The sequence below is a fragment of the Chironomus tepperi genome, unplaced genomic scaffold (assembly GCF_022539635.2).
Source record: "Chironomus tepperi strain 1889 unplaced genomic scaffold, CSIRO-AGI_Ctep_v1 contig_364, whole genome shotgun sequence".
Lineage (NCBI taxonomy): Eukaryota > Metazoa > Arthropoda > Insecta > Diptera > Chironomidae > Chironomus > Chironomus tepperi.
The window spans coordinates 1,739,286-1,758,668 of NW_027226486.1; the positions used below are offsets into that span (position 1 = coordinate 1,739,286).

Below are 19,383 nucleotides of genomic sequence, written 5' to 3' on the forward strand. Positions count from 1 at the left end.
ATTAAATTTTGCATTACAATAAGACAGTAAAAGACCATAAATTGTGGTTTAAATGAGTATTTATTGAATATTTAATGAATACAAAAGAGATGAAAATAACGGAAAATTTAAAAAATATCTGCGATTCGCAGAGGGGCAGTACATGCGAACAGCAAAAATAGTAGATAACCCCGATATGTATAGGGGAATTTCAACTATATTGCAGGGGAAAATCAACTGTTCTGTTCAGTTTCAATTTTTCGTTGAAGAAGGAAGTTAATGCTGAAGAAATTTTTTAATAAAATATATTAATAAGGAACTTCCGGTTGATTTCTTGTCAATTTATAGCACTAATTAACAATATTTTAACTCAATCTTATCGAGTACAGGTGAAAAAGGCACCAAGTCTCGACAAAATTCAACTTTTATAATTTTCCTTCATTTTATATCCAATCTCGTGCCATCATAAAAAAAAAAGTCGAGAGAAAAAAAAATAAATTTTTTTTTTTAAATTTTTAAAGCCCACAAAAAGCGAATTTGGGGTTTTAATTAAACACATTCTGCTGGCCATTTAGTGCTAATATGAATAATATTCCTGTAATTGAATTGGCACATTCATTGACGCAAGCTTTGGACGAGAATTTTAATGTAAGTAAACTAGATTGAAATTCTAATGTTAAAAAAAAAATACATAAACGAAAAATGGAATAGGAATGGAGAGGAAATTTTAAAGGATAAATAAAAATAAATGAATTGATGAAAGAACCAATTAAATGAATAAATAATTACCGTGTTCGAGTGTCCTTAATTTTTTCAGTTGTTAAGCTTACGGGAAAAATTTTTTACACAAGAAAAAAAAAATGATCTTTTTTTTTCGAAACTCCATTACATTTTTTCACTCACTCACTGTGTATATGATGATGAAAAAGAAAGAAAAAAAAAATTTATTCTATACACAAAAAAAAAAGATTGTATGGTATAGGGAAAAATAAAAATGATGAAATTATTTGAATCGTTGAAAAAGTTCGCAGGAGACTGAAAACCGACCTCTTTGCTAAAGAAAAATAAAAATTATGCTCACAAAATACTCAAATCGTGTTGAATGAAAATTCATTCGGAAAGTGCTGTGTTATAACTAAATGAGTTATGTGATGTGAAAATGTGTATAATTATAACGTGTTATGACAAAAATCGTATCTCGCTCACCAATACATGATGATGTCGTTCGTGAGAGATCGGGTATTAAAAGTCTCCAAATGTGAGAGGGGAGCGGAGAGAATAAGAGAATTTATTCTCAGCAATAATGTTCGGCTCTTGACTGCCTACATATATTTAACGTTATATATATAATAACGACTTGAAATTTTCACTTAATCAAAAAAAGCAAGATGGCAGCCATTTTTCTACTATTTGAAAATGTCATTTATTGCTTAAATTTTCCTCACTGGATCTTCTATACTCTATTTAAATCGATAGATATAAGGTCATTTAACATTTCTATCAAATTTTTTTCACGCAAATTGACATAACTTTTGAGAAAATTAAACTTTTCTATCCACACCTATTAATATCCATTTATCTTACATCCAACAGATAAGGAATAAATCAGCAGTAGTTAAAGTTGTAACATGTCTCGAAGCATTCAATATAACACACGAATCATATCGCGAAGTACAGGTAATTAGTGATTATTAAGCTATAAATGTCTTCCATCTTTAAAACATGATTTTTAACGTGCCTTACAGAATACACGAATCATCAAAGACCTCCAAGCACTCAGACAGAACAAAGCTAACGATCAAGTGCTCGCAAAGCGTATTAAAAACTTATTAAGAAAATGGAAGGAGCGATTAGCAGCCTCAATTCCATCACAACCCAATTCACCACAAAATATCTCTCAGGGCTCATCTGATACACAATTTATGACGCAACAATCACAATCACCACCAAATAGTCAACCTCCTCGCATTGTTAATGGACCAACAAGCTTCAAAAATTTATTACCAAAATCACAGAATCATCATCAAGCAGTCACGTCGCCTGTTCCACAAAAAATTTCGCATATTCATCAAAATGGTGGTATTTTTATTGAGTCATCACAAAGTCAAAGTCAAAGCTTATTGGGGAAGCGTAAAGTACCATCAAGTAATAATATTGATGTATCTAGTGATATAATTGATGAGAATAGTAATCATAATAGGAAGAATAAAATGATGAAGAAATCTGATTTTGGAGCAACTTCATCGCCACTTATGCTAAATGCCAATAACAATAGTAATAGCTCGTCGATGCATCATAATCATCATCCACATAATAATAATAACAATAGTAATCAATTAAATCAACTAATTAACAATAAATTACATTCAAATGTGCCTGTTCCACAAAAGCCACCATTACCACCACAGCAGCAACAGAAACAACAAATTACTCAACAGCAAAATATTGTACAACAGCCGCCGCAAATACAACAATCACCTGCGCCGCCAAAAATTGAGGAACCAAAGAAGAGGGGTCGACGTAAAGGTTCCAAAGGATTTGATTCCACTCTCAATGGGAATATTCCAGATTTTCAAGCTGAAATACAACAAAAGATTGCATTATCAGCTGGAAAGCGAAATAAGACTACATTTGAGCTTCAACAGATGCTTGAATCACATCAAAATTCGTCCATGAGCTGGACTAATGGCGATGTCCACGATTCAAATTCACTGGATCGAGGTTAGTAAGCACTTGAGTGAGAAGATGAAAAAATATTTTTTTTATACGCAACAGAGAAATATTCATTTATTGATTTTGTTGTTTCTTCTCTGTATTACTCGTTATTAATTAGAGTGTATTTTCTTCGTCGAATCAGACTCTACTGTCTTCAAGTGTGTCAAAAAATAACGGTCAATATTCAAATTTTGACAATTTAAATCTTCTTTAACCGTTATTTTTCAAATATTTTTTGACCGTTAAATTTTTCAAACTGAAATTTTGTACCAAGAAAATGCACTTTAATAGATAGTAAGTGATCGAGTGACTGTACTACTTTCTGCCCTAAATGAATGTCTTACGCACACAGTATGCTAACTGTTTATCTTTTTAATAATTTTTTTAGTAAATAATTTTACGACAGCATCATATAATCCACCGGAACCAGCTTATAGCAATTTTGAACTTCCGAAAGTGAAGAAAGAAGTGACTGAAATTAAAAGGGAACCAATTAGTGAGAATTCACAACTCACAAAACCCACAACTCAAGAACTGGCTGCAACATCTTTATTACGTCCATTGACAATAGAAGATGAAATTGCTAAATTATATTCAAAATTACCACCAATTGATTTTGATGAGGCATTAAGATCCAAATTTGAAGAGTTAAACTCATATGATGATAATGGAGATTTAGTTGAATGTACATGTACATTTCGTGAAGTCATTACCTATGAGGATGATGAACAGACAAAACCTAAACCGACAAATGGCTTCGATGAATCAATTAAAGTCAATATTAATGGTGATATGAATAATAAAAAGCCAGATGAGTCTGACCTTTCGGAAGACGATGACGAGACTGATGATTTTTGTGCTGTGGAGGATATTGAAAGATCTCCATCACCGCCACCGCGCCATAGTGCTGTGAAATCAATTTTTGATCCCGAATATGATGCAAATGAGAATCTCATTGAAGAGATGGTCCGTAGTAGAAAGCCACGAGATAATTTACCAAAAATTATTGAAGTGAAAATTGAAAAGGATGCCGTAAAGTCATCAAGAATAGAATCTATGATAAATTCGGCTGTGCCTGAACCATCAATTCAACAAATGGAAAGAGTGCCAATTATTACTTATGTCTGTGACGAAGATCCAATGTGTCCAGCAAGTTCACATTTTAGACGTGATCCAGTTACACAACATGATATCCAAGAACTTCATAATTCATTTAAAGATGGAATTAATGGATATTTTAATGGTATCATGGAAGAACGACAAGAGCAAGACTATTCAAAAGATAATGAAAATATTGATTATGCCAAACATTGTCTATGGAAACGTGTAGTACCGCGTTATAATTTTCTTACCCTCGATAAAATACCAAAAACATTTGATGATGATTCACCATTTTCAATTCCTCCACCGCCACACGAAACATCATCAGATGTCGTATCCAAAAATGGCAATAATGATGATGATACAAGTGTTAAGGATGAAAAGAAAAGTGTGTCATTAAATGATACAATAAAAGTGGAATTGGAAAGTGTTGATAAATTTTCAATGCATAAGCACCGTGATATAGAATTTCGCGAATGGCATGAAGTGATGAATGTTAGATCATATAATGATGAAATTTTAACAATTTTGCCTTATGTTGTCATTGACTAAATAAAAAAAAATTAATAGAAAACCTTATTAAAAAAAATGAAGAGAAACTACCACAAAAATACCTAAAAAAAAAGTTTACCTACAAAAATGTTTATGGACATGTGGACATGAATGAATTTTCTATGCTGTTTTTTTATGTCCAGCACATAAATACACCCCCCAAAAAAAACATGAATTAATGTAGCGCAAAAAAACAAAAAAAAAATCAAGTCCATTGTACACTTCTTTTTCTTACAAAAAAGCATACAATGAAAAGTCGTTATATCACATTACTATATATTTTAGGAAAATGGAATTAATTAGTTTTGATTGAAATAAACACACACACACACAAAGAAATGAATCTTGAAGAGGAAAAAAAAAAATAAATGAATATGAAAATTAATTAAATACACAAACAACTCGGAGAGAAAAAGAAGGACGGTATAGGAAAAAATAATTAAATGAGTTTCAGCTTTTTGTATTTTTAAGTATCTAATGAAAAACATTTCATTGTAAATAAAACAAAAATCATGGTTAATTATCAAGAAAAATGCAAACAAATTTCGTCTTTTTTATGGCAATTTTACGTTACAGTATATCCGTGGAAAATTTCATGCGAGAAATTTATCGTTATGGTGATAATTTTTGTTATTTTTCAGCTTATTTCAATTGTTGGACTTTGAATGATGTAATGAATATCCATGAATGTATGAAAAATTGTTTAACGGCTATTAAAAATTTGAAATTTATGCTAAATTTCGATTTAGAATTCAAAAAATTTGGAATCCGTTGAAGTTCAAAAGTTTGAAACCTATCAAAGTTCAAAAATTTAAAAGTTCGTTGCAGTTCAAAATTCAAAAAACTAGAAATCCATTACAATTCAAAAACTGAAAAGCCGTTAAAATTTCAAATTTTCTAGAAGCCGTTGCGCATATTGAAAAATTACTACTTGAACAGATTTATGAGTCATACTGCGAATCTCAATCTACATTATTAAGCAATACACTAAAGAACTTTCATAATCAGCAAAAATATTGTTTCATTTCAAAGAAAAATAAATATGAGCAAAAAGGAATTCCCCCAATTCCAAGACGCATCATTTTGCGCCGTAATAATCCTTTCTGTTGAATTTTTTCTATGGCTTCACAAAACTGGTCCCTAAACCTCACATAATCAACGATAGGAAGTCATACAAATAATTCGGTCCATTACGTGCCATTAGAAGCAATTCAATTTACATGATTAAATATTATTTACAGATTGTGAGAGATGAGATTGACGATGGACATTAAGAAGAAAACAACAAGAAAATTTCATGAGCATTAAGTACACACAAAATGAGATTGACGACTCAATTTAAATAGAACAACGCAAAAATAAGACAATTTTGAGAATCTTCGAGAGAAATGTGTGAGTGTGTACGAAGAAGTTTGTTGTACCAGAACCTGTGGGCTTTAAATTATGGATGCATTTCAAGCAGAGATGTAAATTGAGGCAAAAATTTTGATTTTGAAAATGTAACGGCCAGAAAATTTTTGAATTATTGTTACAATTTTCATAACTTTTAAATTCTTGAAAGCCGTTAAATTATTTGAATTTTTGAAAACCGTTAAAACTCAAATATTTTTTATACGTTACAAAAAAGTCATAGTGTTCACCAGAAATCATGTTACACCAAATGGCTCATATATCACACAGAGCCATCAATACAACCACACTGAACTAGATTCCCATACCGGTGATGATTTAAAACGTTGGTTCGAGTCCAAAATCTAATGACCTTGGTAGCCAAGAAGGTATACGACCTCTTTGTATATCTACAATCACACGTATGAGCAAAAACATTGACAGAGAGTAAGAATGCAATGAAGAAAAAGAACTTCTTATTATCTTGGCTAGCGATTTTTGTTTGTTTGTAAACAGTATGTAATACATATACACAAAGTCTGCGATTCGCAGCAGAGCTTTGCTATCAAATAAAGATTCTCTAGAATTTCAACATAGGAAAAATGAACAATATAAAGGAACAAAAAATTTGCCTCTTGTGCAATGCTAAAATAGATTTAATTAACGAATTTGTTAGAATAAGTGATAATTTTATCAAAATAGACTCGACATATACGCCATTTCATGAGATCTTGAGAGATATTTTAAGCTTTGATGAGGTAATTACAGACAATTCTAATTTCCTTAATTTTACTACAATTTCTATTCAATTTCAGTTAAATAATCAAATTATATCATCAGCTGTATGTAAAATTTGTCATAGTCGGGTTCTGGAGTTTTATAATTTTAAAATTAAATGCAAAGCGAATATCACAGTGCAACTTGAAAAAATCGATGATTCAGCAAAAGAACTTGACGATGTTCATCACTGTGACAATTCTATTGTCTATACGACCGTACAAATAGTTAAAAGTTATATTAAGAAATATTCAGTGCAAGAAATTAAGGAAAATGAAAGTACGAAGGAATTAATTATAAGACCAAGAGAGAAATCGAATGAAGATGAGCAAGTATCGTCTTCAACATCCATAAATGCATTCCAAGGTCAAAATAATTCAAGTATTAAAGAAGAGCCAGTGAATGTTAATAATGTTAAGGCAGAGGAAATTGAGGTCAAAATTGAGCCGGTGGAGATTAAGGAAGAAGGCTTAGCCGGTGATATTTTAGGCATCGACCTTGAAGAGTTTACATCTCAGGAAGAAAATACAAGCTCATCAAGTGATAATTCATTGTCAAGACTTCCAGCCTTTTGTGAGGATCGAATTTTTGACGGCAATCGTTTTGTGTCACGTTCCGAAATTATCCAAAGGAAGTCATCAAAGGAACAACACAAGAAACGAGCTAGACGGCCTGATTTATGGGCTGCAACAATCCAAAAGAAACTCCGTACGCTTGGACAACCTTATCGATCAGTTAAGGGATATCTTGTGGCTGCAAAGACCGTCGGGCCACCATGCAACTGCAAAAAAGACTGCTCGAATAAAGTCAATGAAAGTAACCGATCATTAAATTTCAAAGAGTACTGGCGACTCGAATGCATTAACGATAAGAAAAAGTTCATTTTAAATCATATTAAGCTTGTTCGTCCGCAACGAGCATTGACTAAAAATCGCGCATATTCTCGCATTATGCATCATTACTTGGATGTACTAAACTATGATGGATCTAGTGAACAGATTAAAGTCTGCAAGAAAATGTTCTGTCAAACTCTCAATATCTCCAATTCAGTCATTACAAACGCGTTCAAAATTAAGGATCAGTATTTAGATATAGATAAATGCTAATGAGAAATGTACTAAAGGAAAGACGACCACTTAAAAACCAATTTTTAAGGGCATTACAAACAGATTTGCTTACTATTTATATTAAGTGTATAATTAATTAATTAGTTTAGTGTACTTTTAATAAATAAAAACCATTCAATCACAATAATCTCAATTAATGTGTGTTGATTCCTATCCAAAGTTCTTTGGAATTTGTTTTCTCAATTTTTAGCGCAATTTTTTTAATCCAAGGATTTAACTTTAATCTGATGATTTACGTAAACCCAAAGATTGATTTGTCAAGTTCAAATTTTGAACTTAAATTTGAATTTTAATCACCCGTTATATTTTAAATTCTAAAATCCTGCTGATTTTCATCAATTTTCATTAAATAACTTCGACTTTTCAGCTCTTTTCTTTTCAGCAGCTCGTTTGTATCTGATTCTCCTGAGTGCACGATCCCTGCATTTTGTTGATACCTCTAAATGTTTAGCGTGTTGTTCATGCCGTAACTGTCTTTCGTCGTCAGTTCCTTGATAAAAATTATGGCATGTTTCGCAGAGCACTTTTTCAACCTTTAAGAAGGCAGTTGTGTTGAATTTATCGAAAATTTCTCGATAATTGCTCTCTTTTACCGGTTCAATGCCATTTTGCTTGCATTCATTAACATACATATTGTACAATTGAACTTTTGTCACGGTTTGCGATACATAAAAGAATGGAAATTTTTGAACGTGTTGTCGTGCCAATTCCTGTGCTTCTGTAAGTTTTCTTTCATGCTTTCCTCTGACGTCTGTAAATCCTGAATTTGCATATTTTGTAACAACACCTTGAATTGTTTGATTGCTAATTGACAATGTATTCTTAAACATTTTCTTACAAACTTGCACACAAGCTTGATTTCCTTGAGAATCTAGGGTATCGAGATAAAATTGTAATGTGACTGTTCTGTTTGACTGAATAGATTTTCTTCTAGATGGTTCTTTTGATAATATGTGGTTGAAAATGAACTTCCGTTGTTCAACTATGTCACCCAAGTTCCAATAATTATTAAAATTCATTAATCTGTCTTTTTCCGATAGACGTGATTGACAATTGCTTCTACAATTAGTTACAGCACATGATTCACGCATTTTTCGTTCGTTGACAATTTTCCCTTTAGAATTAAGGTATGACTTGCCTGAATTTCTAAGCTTCTTTCTCTTGTTGCATTGCCATTCCTCTGGATGTCTAGATCTTTTTAAACTTTTTAAATATACTGCATTGTCAAGTGCAGTACTTGAATCATTATCTTCTTGAAATTCAACTACTTCCTCATACTCAATGTCATGCTCTGGACTTTCTATTCTATCGATTAAGTCATCAATATCGTCAATAAACTCTTCTAAATATTCAGGCTCTATTTCTTCAGATTTATCTAATTTTTCAGGCTCTTCTTCAATAATCTTTTCTGGTTCTATATTATCACAGTGCTCTACTTCCAATGCATTTATATTAAGTTCCTCAGAACATCCAGAAATGACCAAGAACTTTTTTGAAGTTTCCTCAACTTCTATGCGATTAATTGAGTAGCTTTTAATGTAATTTCTAATAATATCTAGAATTTTAAACTCTATTGATGCATTGTCAGAATCTTTTAGCTCCATCGGCTTCTCTGTTGCAGAAGTGTCATTGGATTTAATGAAATTCTCTCTGGATGTTCTGGATCTCATTTTGAAGTTATAAAAATCAAGTATTTTTGTTTTGCACGGTTCACAAATCTCTGTTGATGAATTATCTAATGTTGGCTAAAGTTTGAAGTTTCTCATTAGTTTATTTATCTGTTAAAACTTAGTTATTTATTACCTGAAAACACAAAGTTTCTTTAATAATTTCAACAAGAGATATTAGTTTCTCCTTATATTTGATGAAGCTGTCAGTAATACTTGTGAATTTATCAATGCTGTAGTGCCCGCAGATACAGTACTTTTCCTCAAACACTGAGTCTATCTTAATATTTTGATCCATTTTATTAACTCATTATTTTTATGTTTTGAAATTTTCAATTCACACCATTTTTGAACTTAAGATTTTAACGATATTTGGAAATTTGAATTTTTGAACTTGGATATTTTTTAAATTTATTTCAACAGTTATTTCAGACAATCTTTAAGGTTAATAAAATAAGTCTAATTTAATAAATTGTAACCTCAGTTTTGTGACAATAATAAATAAAAACACAGTGTGAATATGAATAAAATGGCAATGAACCTTTACAATTCCCTGTGTTTACATTTGAAATCGCAGATATTTGCGAATCGCGACGAAAAACAAAGAAATTTGTATTTAGAAAAAACTAATAAAATGTCAAATAACGCAGAACCGTGCTATTTCTGTTGTGCAAGATGCTTACAACCAATTCACTTACACGAGAGCTTTTCAAATATTAATGAACTTCAAACTGCAACATTAAATTGTACGTAAAAAAACAATTTTTCCAAAATTTTCAGTCAAATTTATTTAATTTAATTATTTTACAGTACCAGTAAGACAGAACGATGTATCAGACATTGAATTATCATCATCCAGCCTCGATCATTATGTCCCACCGTTTTCCCTAAAGCATGACTCAGAAAAAAATGGATTTATGGTGATCGAGAATGATAAAGAAGTAGAAATTGATTCCTTAAGTCAGAACTTAAGACTTAAAGCTGAATTATTTGACAATCTATCATCAATATCAGAGATTAATCATCCAGTATGTACAGACTGTTCAGACTTCCTCCTAGAAATGATGGATCAGAAATTAAAAGTAGCTGAAAGTGAATGGAATGACTATAATAATTATCTTAAAAAACTAGAACTGAACGAAGAGATCCCAGACGTTGAGGGACTCGAAAAGGAATTAGAAAACTTATTGTTAGAAGAAAAACGATTATTAACTGATCTCGAAACACTTAATAAAGAGGAGGACACAATAAAAGAGACGATTAGAGTCCAAGAAGAAGAAAAGAAAAGACTCAAATTGGAAGTAAGTAGCTCAATTATATACAGTTACGTAAAATAGAAATAACTTTCTTATTATGAATTGATTTTATAGGATGAAAAATATTGGCGAGAATACACAAAGCATAGACGAGAGCTTATTGCTGCTGAAGATGAATATCGTAGCCTCGAATGTCAATTAAATTATTCAAAATCGCAATTAGAGAAGCTCAAAGCGACCAACATTTTCAATGTGACTTTCCATATTTGGCACTCTGGACATTTTGGAACAATTAACAACTTTCGACTTGGTCGTCTACCATCATCACCTGTTGATTGGAGCGAAATTAATGCTGCATGGGGTCAAACGTGTCTTCTTTTGTCAGCTTTAGCTCGCAAAATCAATTTAACATTTAAGAGATACAATTTAGTTCCATATGGAAATCATTCGTATATTGAAGTGCTTGGTGAAAATAAGAAAGAACTGCCATTATATGGAAGCGGTGGATTTCGGTTCTTTTGGGATACAAAATTCGATGCTGGAATGGTTGCTTTTGTAGATTGTCTTCAACAGTTTAAAGAAGAATTGGAAAAAGGTGATTCTGGATTTTGTTTGCCTTATAAGATGGATAAAGGAAAGATTGAGGACCCAGCAACTGGAAATTCTTATTCTGTAAAGTAAGTTGAATCATTCATTTTTAACCAAAATCTTGTGTTTCAAAACCATACAACAGCAAATTTGTCGAAACATTTGTACCGATTTTAGGTTTGAATTCAAAAGTACCGTTATTTTTTAAAAATGTATAATATAGCACAATTCTTTATTAATTCAATTTTTTTTTCATTTCAGAATACAATTCAACAGCGAAGAGCAGTGGACGAAGGCATTAAAATTCCTCTTGACCAATTTAAAATGGGGCTTAGCTTACATTTCATGTGAAAGTGATAAATAAATTCCAAATATATGTAAATAAGCATAAGTTGTCAATTTAAAACTATAAAATATTAATTTTGCGACATTTAAAGGAACTAAAAACGTATAAATTTAATCCCCGCTTTCCTTTGGTGCTTGATAAGGCTTTGTTTTATGAGTTTTGTAATCCTCTTCTTCGTGGAATTCCAAAAAACATCTATGGCAGAAAATATTTTCACATTCTAGGCATCGAATGACTGCATCTTCATTGCAAATCTCACAGAATGGAAGTTCCTCGATATCTTTCTTATTTTCAGGTTTAGGAATCGATTTCATAAATTCACTTTCAATTGTTTCCTCTAAATCAGGCAATTTTGCTTCTTCTAAATACTGCATGATTGTCCTGTCTAGTTCCTCTTGTTCTGTTTCGTCTGAGTAATCTGGAAGCGGGGCTTTAATTTTTGACACATCTTGACCTCTCAAAAGTGCTAAACGTCTCTCAATGTCATCAATCGAGCCTGACGATTCTTCTGTTTGAGTTGTGTATTGCTGATTTATGTCACGTTCTTCCACGAATTGCTTTAATAAGTCATCAATCTTTTCCTGTTCTGTTCTTGAATCTTTTGAGAATAATATCTTATCTGTGGGCTTTTTATAGTCAACTCCTTTTAATTCCGCTAATCTTTTCTGAATATCATCAATATTTGAGTCTTCAACAGTCATTTCTGGATTATTAGTGCCCTTAAGTTCATCCAATCGACTTCTTATTGAATTATCCTCATTTGATGTTGATGGCTCTAAAATTGGAATTGCAAGCTCTTCAGGCTTGACAGCAAGTAGTTCTTCTAGTGGTGGCTTCTTATTTTTGCTTCCAATCATTGGATCTTCCTGAACTTTCGAACATCGCAAGCAAACCCAAATAGTTTTCTTCGGATTATCACTAGCTGCTATCTTATAGACCAGGCATTTTTTACAAAACACTTTATTGCACTTTGGACATCCTAATTCCTTCGTAAAGAAACCGAAACTCTTACCACAAGTATTACAATTTGACATTTTTAATGTATTAAAAAAAGGTAAACAAAGAAGTGATTCATAATCTTACGGAACTGATTCCCGTGCGGTTTTTTTGAATTTTTGTATAACGGTTGTGATTTGGAGATTGATTATTGGGGAAACTAAGGCAAGGCACTTAAAGTTGTGAGATATGAAGAATTTCAAAATTTATCCCAGTATGCATTGAAGTCTAAATTTAACCTGGATTTATTTTTAATCCGATTGGATTTAATTAATCCATCGAAACCAAAGAATCTGAAATCAAAGGACAGGAAGTAGAATAAAGAGTTTCGATTTATTAAATGTAAATTTTATTAATTGTTCCTTTATGATTAAAATTGAATACAAGCAATAAGATTTTTTTTCATCAATTTTTAATTGAATTATTTTAGGTAAATTTTCATCTTACAAACTCAGAAGAAAATTATTAGAATTTTTATGTTTTAAAAATAGTCTATAGCTATACAATAGTTGATTTGTTGTTGTTGTCTTCGTACATATCGTGAGAAATGTATAAAGAATTGATATTTTTCCCGACCTATTTTGCAGGTGGATCCTTATGTATTTGCGTCCAAAAGAAGTGAAAAATAAACTTTATGTGTTAAAATAATTTCTTCTCAATTTTCATTCTCAAGGAAGGGCACAAATATATATATATCCGAACTTGAAGTTCACGTCCAAAAAAAAATGTTTATGCATAAGTTTCTTTTGCACTATTTAAATCTTCTTTTCAGCTTAAAACTTAAGTTTTCTTTTTTATTAACCCAATGACAATGAAAGCACATCAATTACATGCGTGGATAAGGATGAAATATCATGTGGGCTTGTGTGTGTGTACTTAGAATTAACATTATTCATACTTCCTTGTGATCTAAACTTATCATTTTATTTAATTAATTAAAAAAAGAATTCACATTCCTAATTCCATCAATTCTCATTCAATCCAAAGGAAATAAGTTTTTTTGTGAATTAGGGGTCACAATGTTGACCCCTAAAAACCCCCATTATTTATGATATTTGTCAGAATTTCCAATCAACTCCAGAATTATAGCCAAAAATTTACAGAAAAAAGTTTTAATTCTGGAGTTGTCATCAAGTTTTTTTGGGGATCACAATCATCCACAAAATATTAATTATAGCATTTTAAAAAAATTGCAAGGATTCATTTATTTCCATTAAAAAAATTCTCATATCATTCAAATTGCAATTCGCACTGTTAATATTGCATAAAGTCCATTAAATCATCTTATCAATTTTTTGGTGTTTGACGATTATTTCCAAAAGAAATGCATTTTTTTAGGTCCTATATCCATTAATCGTCAAATTACAATGAATTTTGTATTCTCAAATCGTTTAAACATTTATTATCCTACATACTCTAATTAATTTAACTGCTTGTATGTAATTATCTCTTGATTTTTTTTTTCCTAATCATATCGAAGAAAGAACAAAAGTCACCAGATATTTGGCAACTATTTCTAAAAAAATTGAACTTAACATAAGTGAATCAAAAAAATCAAAACTCTTAAAAATTTAAGAAATTTCTTTTAAATTTTAAAGCAATTCAAAAAAAGTCACAAAAAATTGGGTTTTTCTTTTTCTTCAAAATGTTCCTCCTTAACATATTCTAATTTTATGTTTTTATGCTACAATAAAGTTCTCAAATAAACGATTTAATGATCAATTCTAACTAAAAATTAACTAAAATGTGTCAAAATTAATAGAAGAAGAAAAAAACAATAAAAGGAGCTAAAGAGAATAAATCATAATTGGAACTAAATAGTTTAGACGCGTTTCCTATTACTGATATTTACTTATTTTTAAGATAAATAGGATTACGGAGAAGTTAATGAAAATATTTAGTTGATCTTAAAATGTATAGTCCTCATCTGCCATCTCAATTGCCCAACGGAATTTGTCACGTTGAGTTTTGTTGAAGATTTTCTCAATTGGAACGCCGTGCTTCTTGCACCTGTGGAATGCGAAATTAAATAAATTAGATTCTATTTTTTTAACGGAAATTTTAAGTTTAAACAAAATAAAGTTCAAAAATTGAACTAATAAATTCAAATATGAAAAAGCCGTTATAAATTGTCAAAAAGCTTACCATGCAACTGAAATCCTAGGATCCAAATAGTTCAATTTTGATGTTCCTAAAGCGATTGTTTTATTTTCATCACGGTCAGTTTCCTGTATTTCTAACTTTGTCAATTGCTCCTTTAATCTGTCCAATTGCTTCTTCTTTTTCTCCTTGTCAATAGATCCCTTTGCAGAACCTTTCTTAATATCCTATAATTAAGTTTCAATTCAGTATTCATTCAGAGGATTTTATACTGATAATAATCATACCTTTAATTCACGCTGGACTTCCTTGATTTGATCTCTCTTTGCGCGAATTTTCTCACGCAAATTCTCCATTGATTTGTCGTGAGTTTTTGGAACGGCACGTTGATGGTTACACAAGATTGCAACAGCTCGATTTGCACGATTATAGGCTAATAATTTTTCGGGTACTGTCATGCTGTCTTCTGTGAGTTCGTCCAATTGCTTTTGTAGAGTAATTGAAGCATTGTATGTACGGAATACCTTAGCGGTTAAACCTACAAAAATAAATCAATTAAGTAACTTATTTTTTGGTATAATTAATAATCATGCATACCTTCCATAAGTTCCTTTAAATGCTCGTTAAGCATCGCTGTATTTAATCTATCAAATAGGTCATCGTCCTTCTTCTTGTTCTCCTTGAACAATTGCAGATTTTTATAGACACGCTTCTCTACAACCACTTCGTTATAATAACGAATTGAATCTTTACCAAGGAAGTCAAAGATGATGACATTTTCCTTGTCTTCACTTTTAAACCTTTCTTGATCTTCCTCAGATGCCTCATCTTGTAGCGTAACGTGCTCACAACGCAACGAACAACAACCAACAGTATCAGCTTGATCCTCATCCTTTTCATTACCAGCACGAAGTGCCAATTTGTCAATGAAATATAATGCGACAGCTCGTTGACGAATCCTCATTTCCTTTGATTTAAATTCGGATGTATATGTGTCACGAATCTTGTCAATTTTAGACTTTAGTCGACGTGCTGTTTCATACTTCATGTAATCCTTTTCGCCCTTAATCTTTGAACTTGGATTGAGCATAATGTATTTAACTTGATTTTGAACATTTTCTGTCCACGATGCAAGCCATGTGACTGTATTATCGTGACGAACTTCCTTCCAGCGATGTCCTTCAGGTGGTTTAGGTATCTCACTGTCTTTTGAGCAATTTATAATGATATCTTCTGGCATAACACGTCTCTTTAACATTCCCATTTTTGGATGATCACCACGACCACGGAATAAGCCTGGAGGTTCAATTCTAAAATTCCCAATTTTTTCCTTATGCCCATCAATTACGGCAATTCCATATTCTTTCATTAATGCTTCATTCTTTTCTTTTAGTGCTAATTTCTCTTCTTTTGTACGATTACGATTCTTTTCGGATTGATCTTGGAAGTAAGCATGAAAATACTTAAAGTTGCACTTATGAAGATCAGTTATTACTTCCTTTTCCTTTTTGGTCATATTCTTTCTCCAATCCTTGAAGAAATTATCGTTAAAGGCTTTTTTACTGGTGTATTCGTGCTCAATCATCCTTGCATAAAATCCAGCAATCTCTTCCGACTCCTCTGACAATTTCATTCGTTTGCCATCATATTCGAATTTTACACTATCCGGTAACGGTTCATATGGCGGTGCAAAGACCGGACCTTTGTGTTCCAAAAATGACCATTTTGTACCATCATTTTTCTTTTCTTCTTCCCACCTAATTAAATACAAAAATAATTACTTGATTAAAATATAAACAAGTTATGAAACGATCGTCATGCGAAAGCACACTCTCAAAGCAAGCAGTTAGTAATTAAATTAATGAGCAATTGTGAGGAAAAAAAGCAACAAACTTGTTTGTGTGAATGATTTCGATTTGGGTTATAAGTGATTTGACATTAATCCGGGAGAAATTTTGATTGAAGAACAATCAATCCATAATTTTTTTTTCGAATAATAACGGTCAAAATAATTTTTGAAAATTACTGTCGAATTTGGTAAGCCGGATTAAAATTAAATCTTAAGATTAAAAATTGGATTAAGATTTGAGTCGACAATAAGTATTCCATTTTCATCCACCAAATACACGACGATAAATTCAGTGTAGCTGTATAAAAATTAATATTTCAGCACAATAAAAAAAAGTTTCTTGAATGAGAGAAAAATGTGTGCAGAGATGTCAATAAATTGTATAGAGCAACAAACCATTTCCAAACTTCTTGTTCTTCTTCTTCCTTCTTCTTTTTGCCTCGTTTTTGTGGACTTTCTGGTACATCTTTAGCTTTAGCTTTTGATGCTGGTTTCTAAAAAGGAACAAAAAAATTCAATTGAATTAAGGACCTGAATTTGATAAGAATAATGAGATAAAAATTGTACCTTTGCGGGAGTTGCTACAGATTCGCGTTTTATTTTCTTCTTTTTAGTCTTTCCATAATCCGATTCATCGTCCTCGTCCTCAAAATCTGATTCCTCTTTCACGCGCTTCTTCTTTTTGTCCTTCTTTTCGGTCTTAGCTTTTTTACGTGCAATTAATGGTGCATCATCTTCGGAATCACTTTCAACTTTTTTCCTTTTTGACAATGGAACATCCTCTTCTGATTCATCATCGTCATCAGCATTATTGAAGTCATTTCCACCTCGACTCTCCTCATTTTCATAATCTACATCTTCTGGCTCACCCTTGCAATCAACAAAATTATTATCTTCGGATTCATATTCAGACTTGATTGGCAGTGAAGATTCTTCGTCTTTAAATTGTGACAATGAGTAGTCACATGAGCTATTTTGGGACATGTCGAGGCGCTCACAATTGATTGAAAATTCTCTGATTGGTGATTTAATTTCTTCTTTAATGTCAGGTTCCTGCTTAATGACTTCAACTTTCTTATCAGTTGAATCCTTGTGATGTGAAGACGACGATGATTTGTCCTTTGATGAGCTTGATTTGTATTTGTCCTTATCGCGATCTTTTTCGCGATCCTTGTCTTTACTTTTATGTTTCTTTGAGCTAGAACTGGTGCTACTTTTGTGCTTGTCACGATCCTTATCCTTATCTTTTGATGATGAGTCACCGGTTGATGTCTTTTCACGTTCTTTGTCTTTCGTTGAGCTCTTATGCGACGAAGACGATTTTGATCCACTATTACTGGAATGCTTTTCCTTATCTCTATCTTTATCCTTAGTAGAGCTACTGGAACTTTTGTTCTTATCCTTATCAGACCTCTCTCGATCCTTATCACGATCGGAACTCTTGTGATCCTTACTACTTGACGACTTGTGCTCTTTATCCTTGTCACGATCTCTGTCGCGATCTTTGTCACTCTTGTGTGACTTGCTGCCTGATGACGAACTGTGTTTATCCTTTCCATTGCTGCTTGAATGTTTCTCGCCATCTCGCTCTCTATCGCTGCAATATAAACGTGTTTATATAATAAGTATCATGTCTTTTATGTAAATATCAAGGTCTTACCGGTGACTGCTCTTGGAACTTTTATGATCTTTTGATCGGTCCTTATCACGGTCTTTATCACGATGTTTATCTTTGCTTGAAGACTTATGACTACTGCTACTACTCTTATGTTTATCACTATGTCCATTGCTCATACCATTTACATGCTGCTCACCATTCACCATCTTATAGTCGTGCTAAATATTTTAATAATAATACAATATATTACAAAATTTATTATAATTTATTGGAATAGAGAAAATTTATATGCTTAAATAGAGAAAGTGCTTTTTTTTGCAGATATATGTATAAAGTGTATAAAACTGGCAAAAATAAATCGAAAAGGCATGAATGGATAACGTTTTTCTTTCCTCTTTGAATTGCTACACATCATTTTCTTCTTTCACATTTATTTTACTTTTTTTATATACATAAAGTAGTACTGCATGAGAATACGGAACAATTAGACAATCTAGAAACATCAATGGTCGACGTTTTCACTTTCATTTAAAAGCTTTTTCATGCTTAGTTACTGGATCTAAGATCCAGATTACGTGTTAATACAAATTAAAAATTCTTAGAGAAAGTTTGATGTCTAATTTGTCGAATATTCGCGAAACAAAGTACATTTCATAGGAATTTCCTATGGCAGCATAAATGAGCACAATTTACAGTAGTAATGTTGCATTATTTTCACAAAAAGCTCTTAATTAAAATTCGTAAAATTGATTAATCATCAAAGCACATTGGGAAGCAAAAATTACGTATAGTTACAGCGCTTATTACCATACTAAAGCAATGAGAAACTATTGAGACAAAAAATGGCTGATTATTACAGAATCGGAAGCACAGAAACTGAGGTTTACAAGCCAAAGTTCAAAGAACTTCTAATTAATAAATTAATTAAAGTTTAATAAAATTTTCGAGACATGCTTGAAAATCGGAAGCAAAATTTTTTAGTCGGCTCTTTCAATATACTTTCTGTTGACCTAAAACGCGATTTTTGCCTGTTCCGATTCTGCTTTGCTCACTTTATTAGATCGTTTTTCTTAAAAAATTTTCCACTATGAAATAATCATGTTTTTTCACCGAATATTGACTTAAAACTTACACTATTACTGTTATTAGTCACTTCTGCGTTCTCCACGCTCATTTTTGATACTTTAATTCACTTATTTCCTTTGAAAAAGTTAATTTTAATTTTGAGAATTGAGAATTGATGAACGTAGTTTCCCTGCGAAAAAAAAGTCACTACGCTTACTATTCAAATTTTTCAAAATCGTTAGCACAATTTTAAATTTT

General features: G+C 31.6%; 6 protein-coding genes and 1 long non-coding RNA gene across 9 annotated transcripts; 3 read left to right on the plus strand and 4 right to left on the minus strand.

Annotated features, from left to right (window-relative positions):
• Nucleotides 1-41: 41 nt before the first annotated feature.
• On the minus strand, nucleotides 42-2,682 carry LOC139095221 (uncharacterized). The gene is made up of 2 exons (XR_011544841.1): nucleotides 769-2,682; nucleotides 42-649 (listed from the first exon to the last, which is right to left on the minus strand). It is a non-coding gene; the product is annotated as an uncharacterized lncRNA (long non-coding RNA).
• Nucleotides 228-4,880, plus strand: LOC139095218 (mediator of RNA polymerase II transcription subunit 26-like). Of its 3 annotated transcripts, none has more exons than XM_070646500.1 (4): nucleotides 228-1,218; nucleotides 1,573-1,656; nucleotides 1,725-2,700; nucleotides 3,083-4,880. In XM_070646500.1, exons 1-4 carry the CDS (start codon nucleotides 1,192-1,194, stop codon nucleotides 4,345-4,347), a joined length of 2,352 nt encoding a protein of 783 aa, XP_070502601.1. In that variant the 5' UTR covers nucleotides 228-1,191; the 3' UTR covers nucleotides 4,348-4,880. The 3 variants fall into 3 exon arrangements, with proteins under 3 accessions (XP_070502601.1, XP_070502600.1, XP_070502602.1); XM_070646499.1 differs by having other exon boundaries at nucleotides 228-627; XM_070646501.1 differs by lacking the exon at nucleotides 228-1,218 and adding an exon at nucleotides 1,237-1,462.
• Nucleotides 4,881-5,525: 645 nt separating this feature from the next.
• LOC139095220 (uncharacterized) lies at nucleotides 5,526-7,773 on the plus strand. The gene is made up of 3 exons (XM_070646504.1): nucleotides 5,526-5,813; nucleotides 5,975-6,494; nucleotides 6,552-7,773. The coding sequence occupies exons 2-3, from the start codon at nucleotides 6,339-6,341 to the stop codon at nucleotides 7,617-7,619; spliced, it is 1,224 nt and encodes a 407-aa protein (XP_070502605.1). The 5' UTR covers nucleotides 5,526-5,813; nucleotides 5,975-6,338; the 3' UTR covers nucleotides 7,620-7,773.
• Nucleotides 7,706-9,621, minus strand: LOC139095219 (uncharacterized). Its single transcript, XM_070646502.1, has 2 exons — nucleotides 9,444-9,621; nucleotides 7,706-9,385 (listed from the first exon to the last, which is right to left on the minus strand). The coding sequence occupies exons 1-2, from the start codon at nucleotides 9,603-9,605 to the stop codon at nucleotides 7,976-7,978; spliced, it is 1,572 nt and encodes a 523-aa protein (XP_070502603.1). The 5' UTR covers nucleotides 9,606-9,621; the 3' UTR covers nucleotides 7,706-7,975.
• A 251-nt stretch (nucleotides 9,622-9,872) lies between these two features.
• Nucleotides 9,873-11,598, plus strand: Atg6 (Beclin-1-like Atg6). The gene is made up of 4 exons (XM_070646755.1): nucleotides 9,873-10,053; nucleotides 10,118-10,608; nucleotides 10,678-11,240; nucleotides 11,413-11,598. Exons 1-4 carry the CDS (start codon nucleotides 9,942-9,944, stop codon nucleotides 11,513-11,515), a joined length of 1,269 nt encoding a protein of 422 aa, XP_070502856.1. The 5' UTR covers nucleotides 9,873-9,941; the 3' UTR covers nucleotides 11,516-11,598.
• Nucleotides 11,355-12,595, minus strand: LOC139095412 (abscission/NoCut checkpoint regulator). Its single transcript, XM_070646756.1, has one exon. The coding sequence runs from the start codon at nucleotides 12,529-12,531 to the stop codon at nucleotides 11,608-11,610; it is 924 nt and encodes a 307-aa protein (XP_070502857.1). The 5' UTR covers nucleotides 12,532-12,595; the 3' UTR covers nucleotides 11,355-11,607.
• Nucleotides 12,596-12,819: 224 nt separating this feature from the next.
• On the minus strand, nucleotides 12,820-19,329 carry Top1 (topoisomerase 1). Its single transcript, XM_070646537.1, has 8 exons — nucleotides 19,193-19,329; nucleotides 18,103-18,278; nucleotides 17,010-18,039; nucleotides 16,839-16,936; nucleotides 15,191-16,350; nucleotides 14,881-15,131; nucleotides 14,639-14,820; nucleotides 12,820-14,503 (listed from the first exon to the last, which is right to left on the minus strand). The coding sequence occupies exons 1-8, from the start codon at nucleotides 19,232-19,234 to the stop codon at nucleotides 14,401-14,403; spliced, it is 3,042 nt and encodes a 1,013-aa protein (XP_070502638.1). The 5' UTR covers nucleotides 19,235-19,329; the 3' UTR covers nucleotides 12,820-14,400.
• Nucleotides 19,330-19,383: the final 54 nt, after the last annotated feature.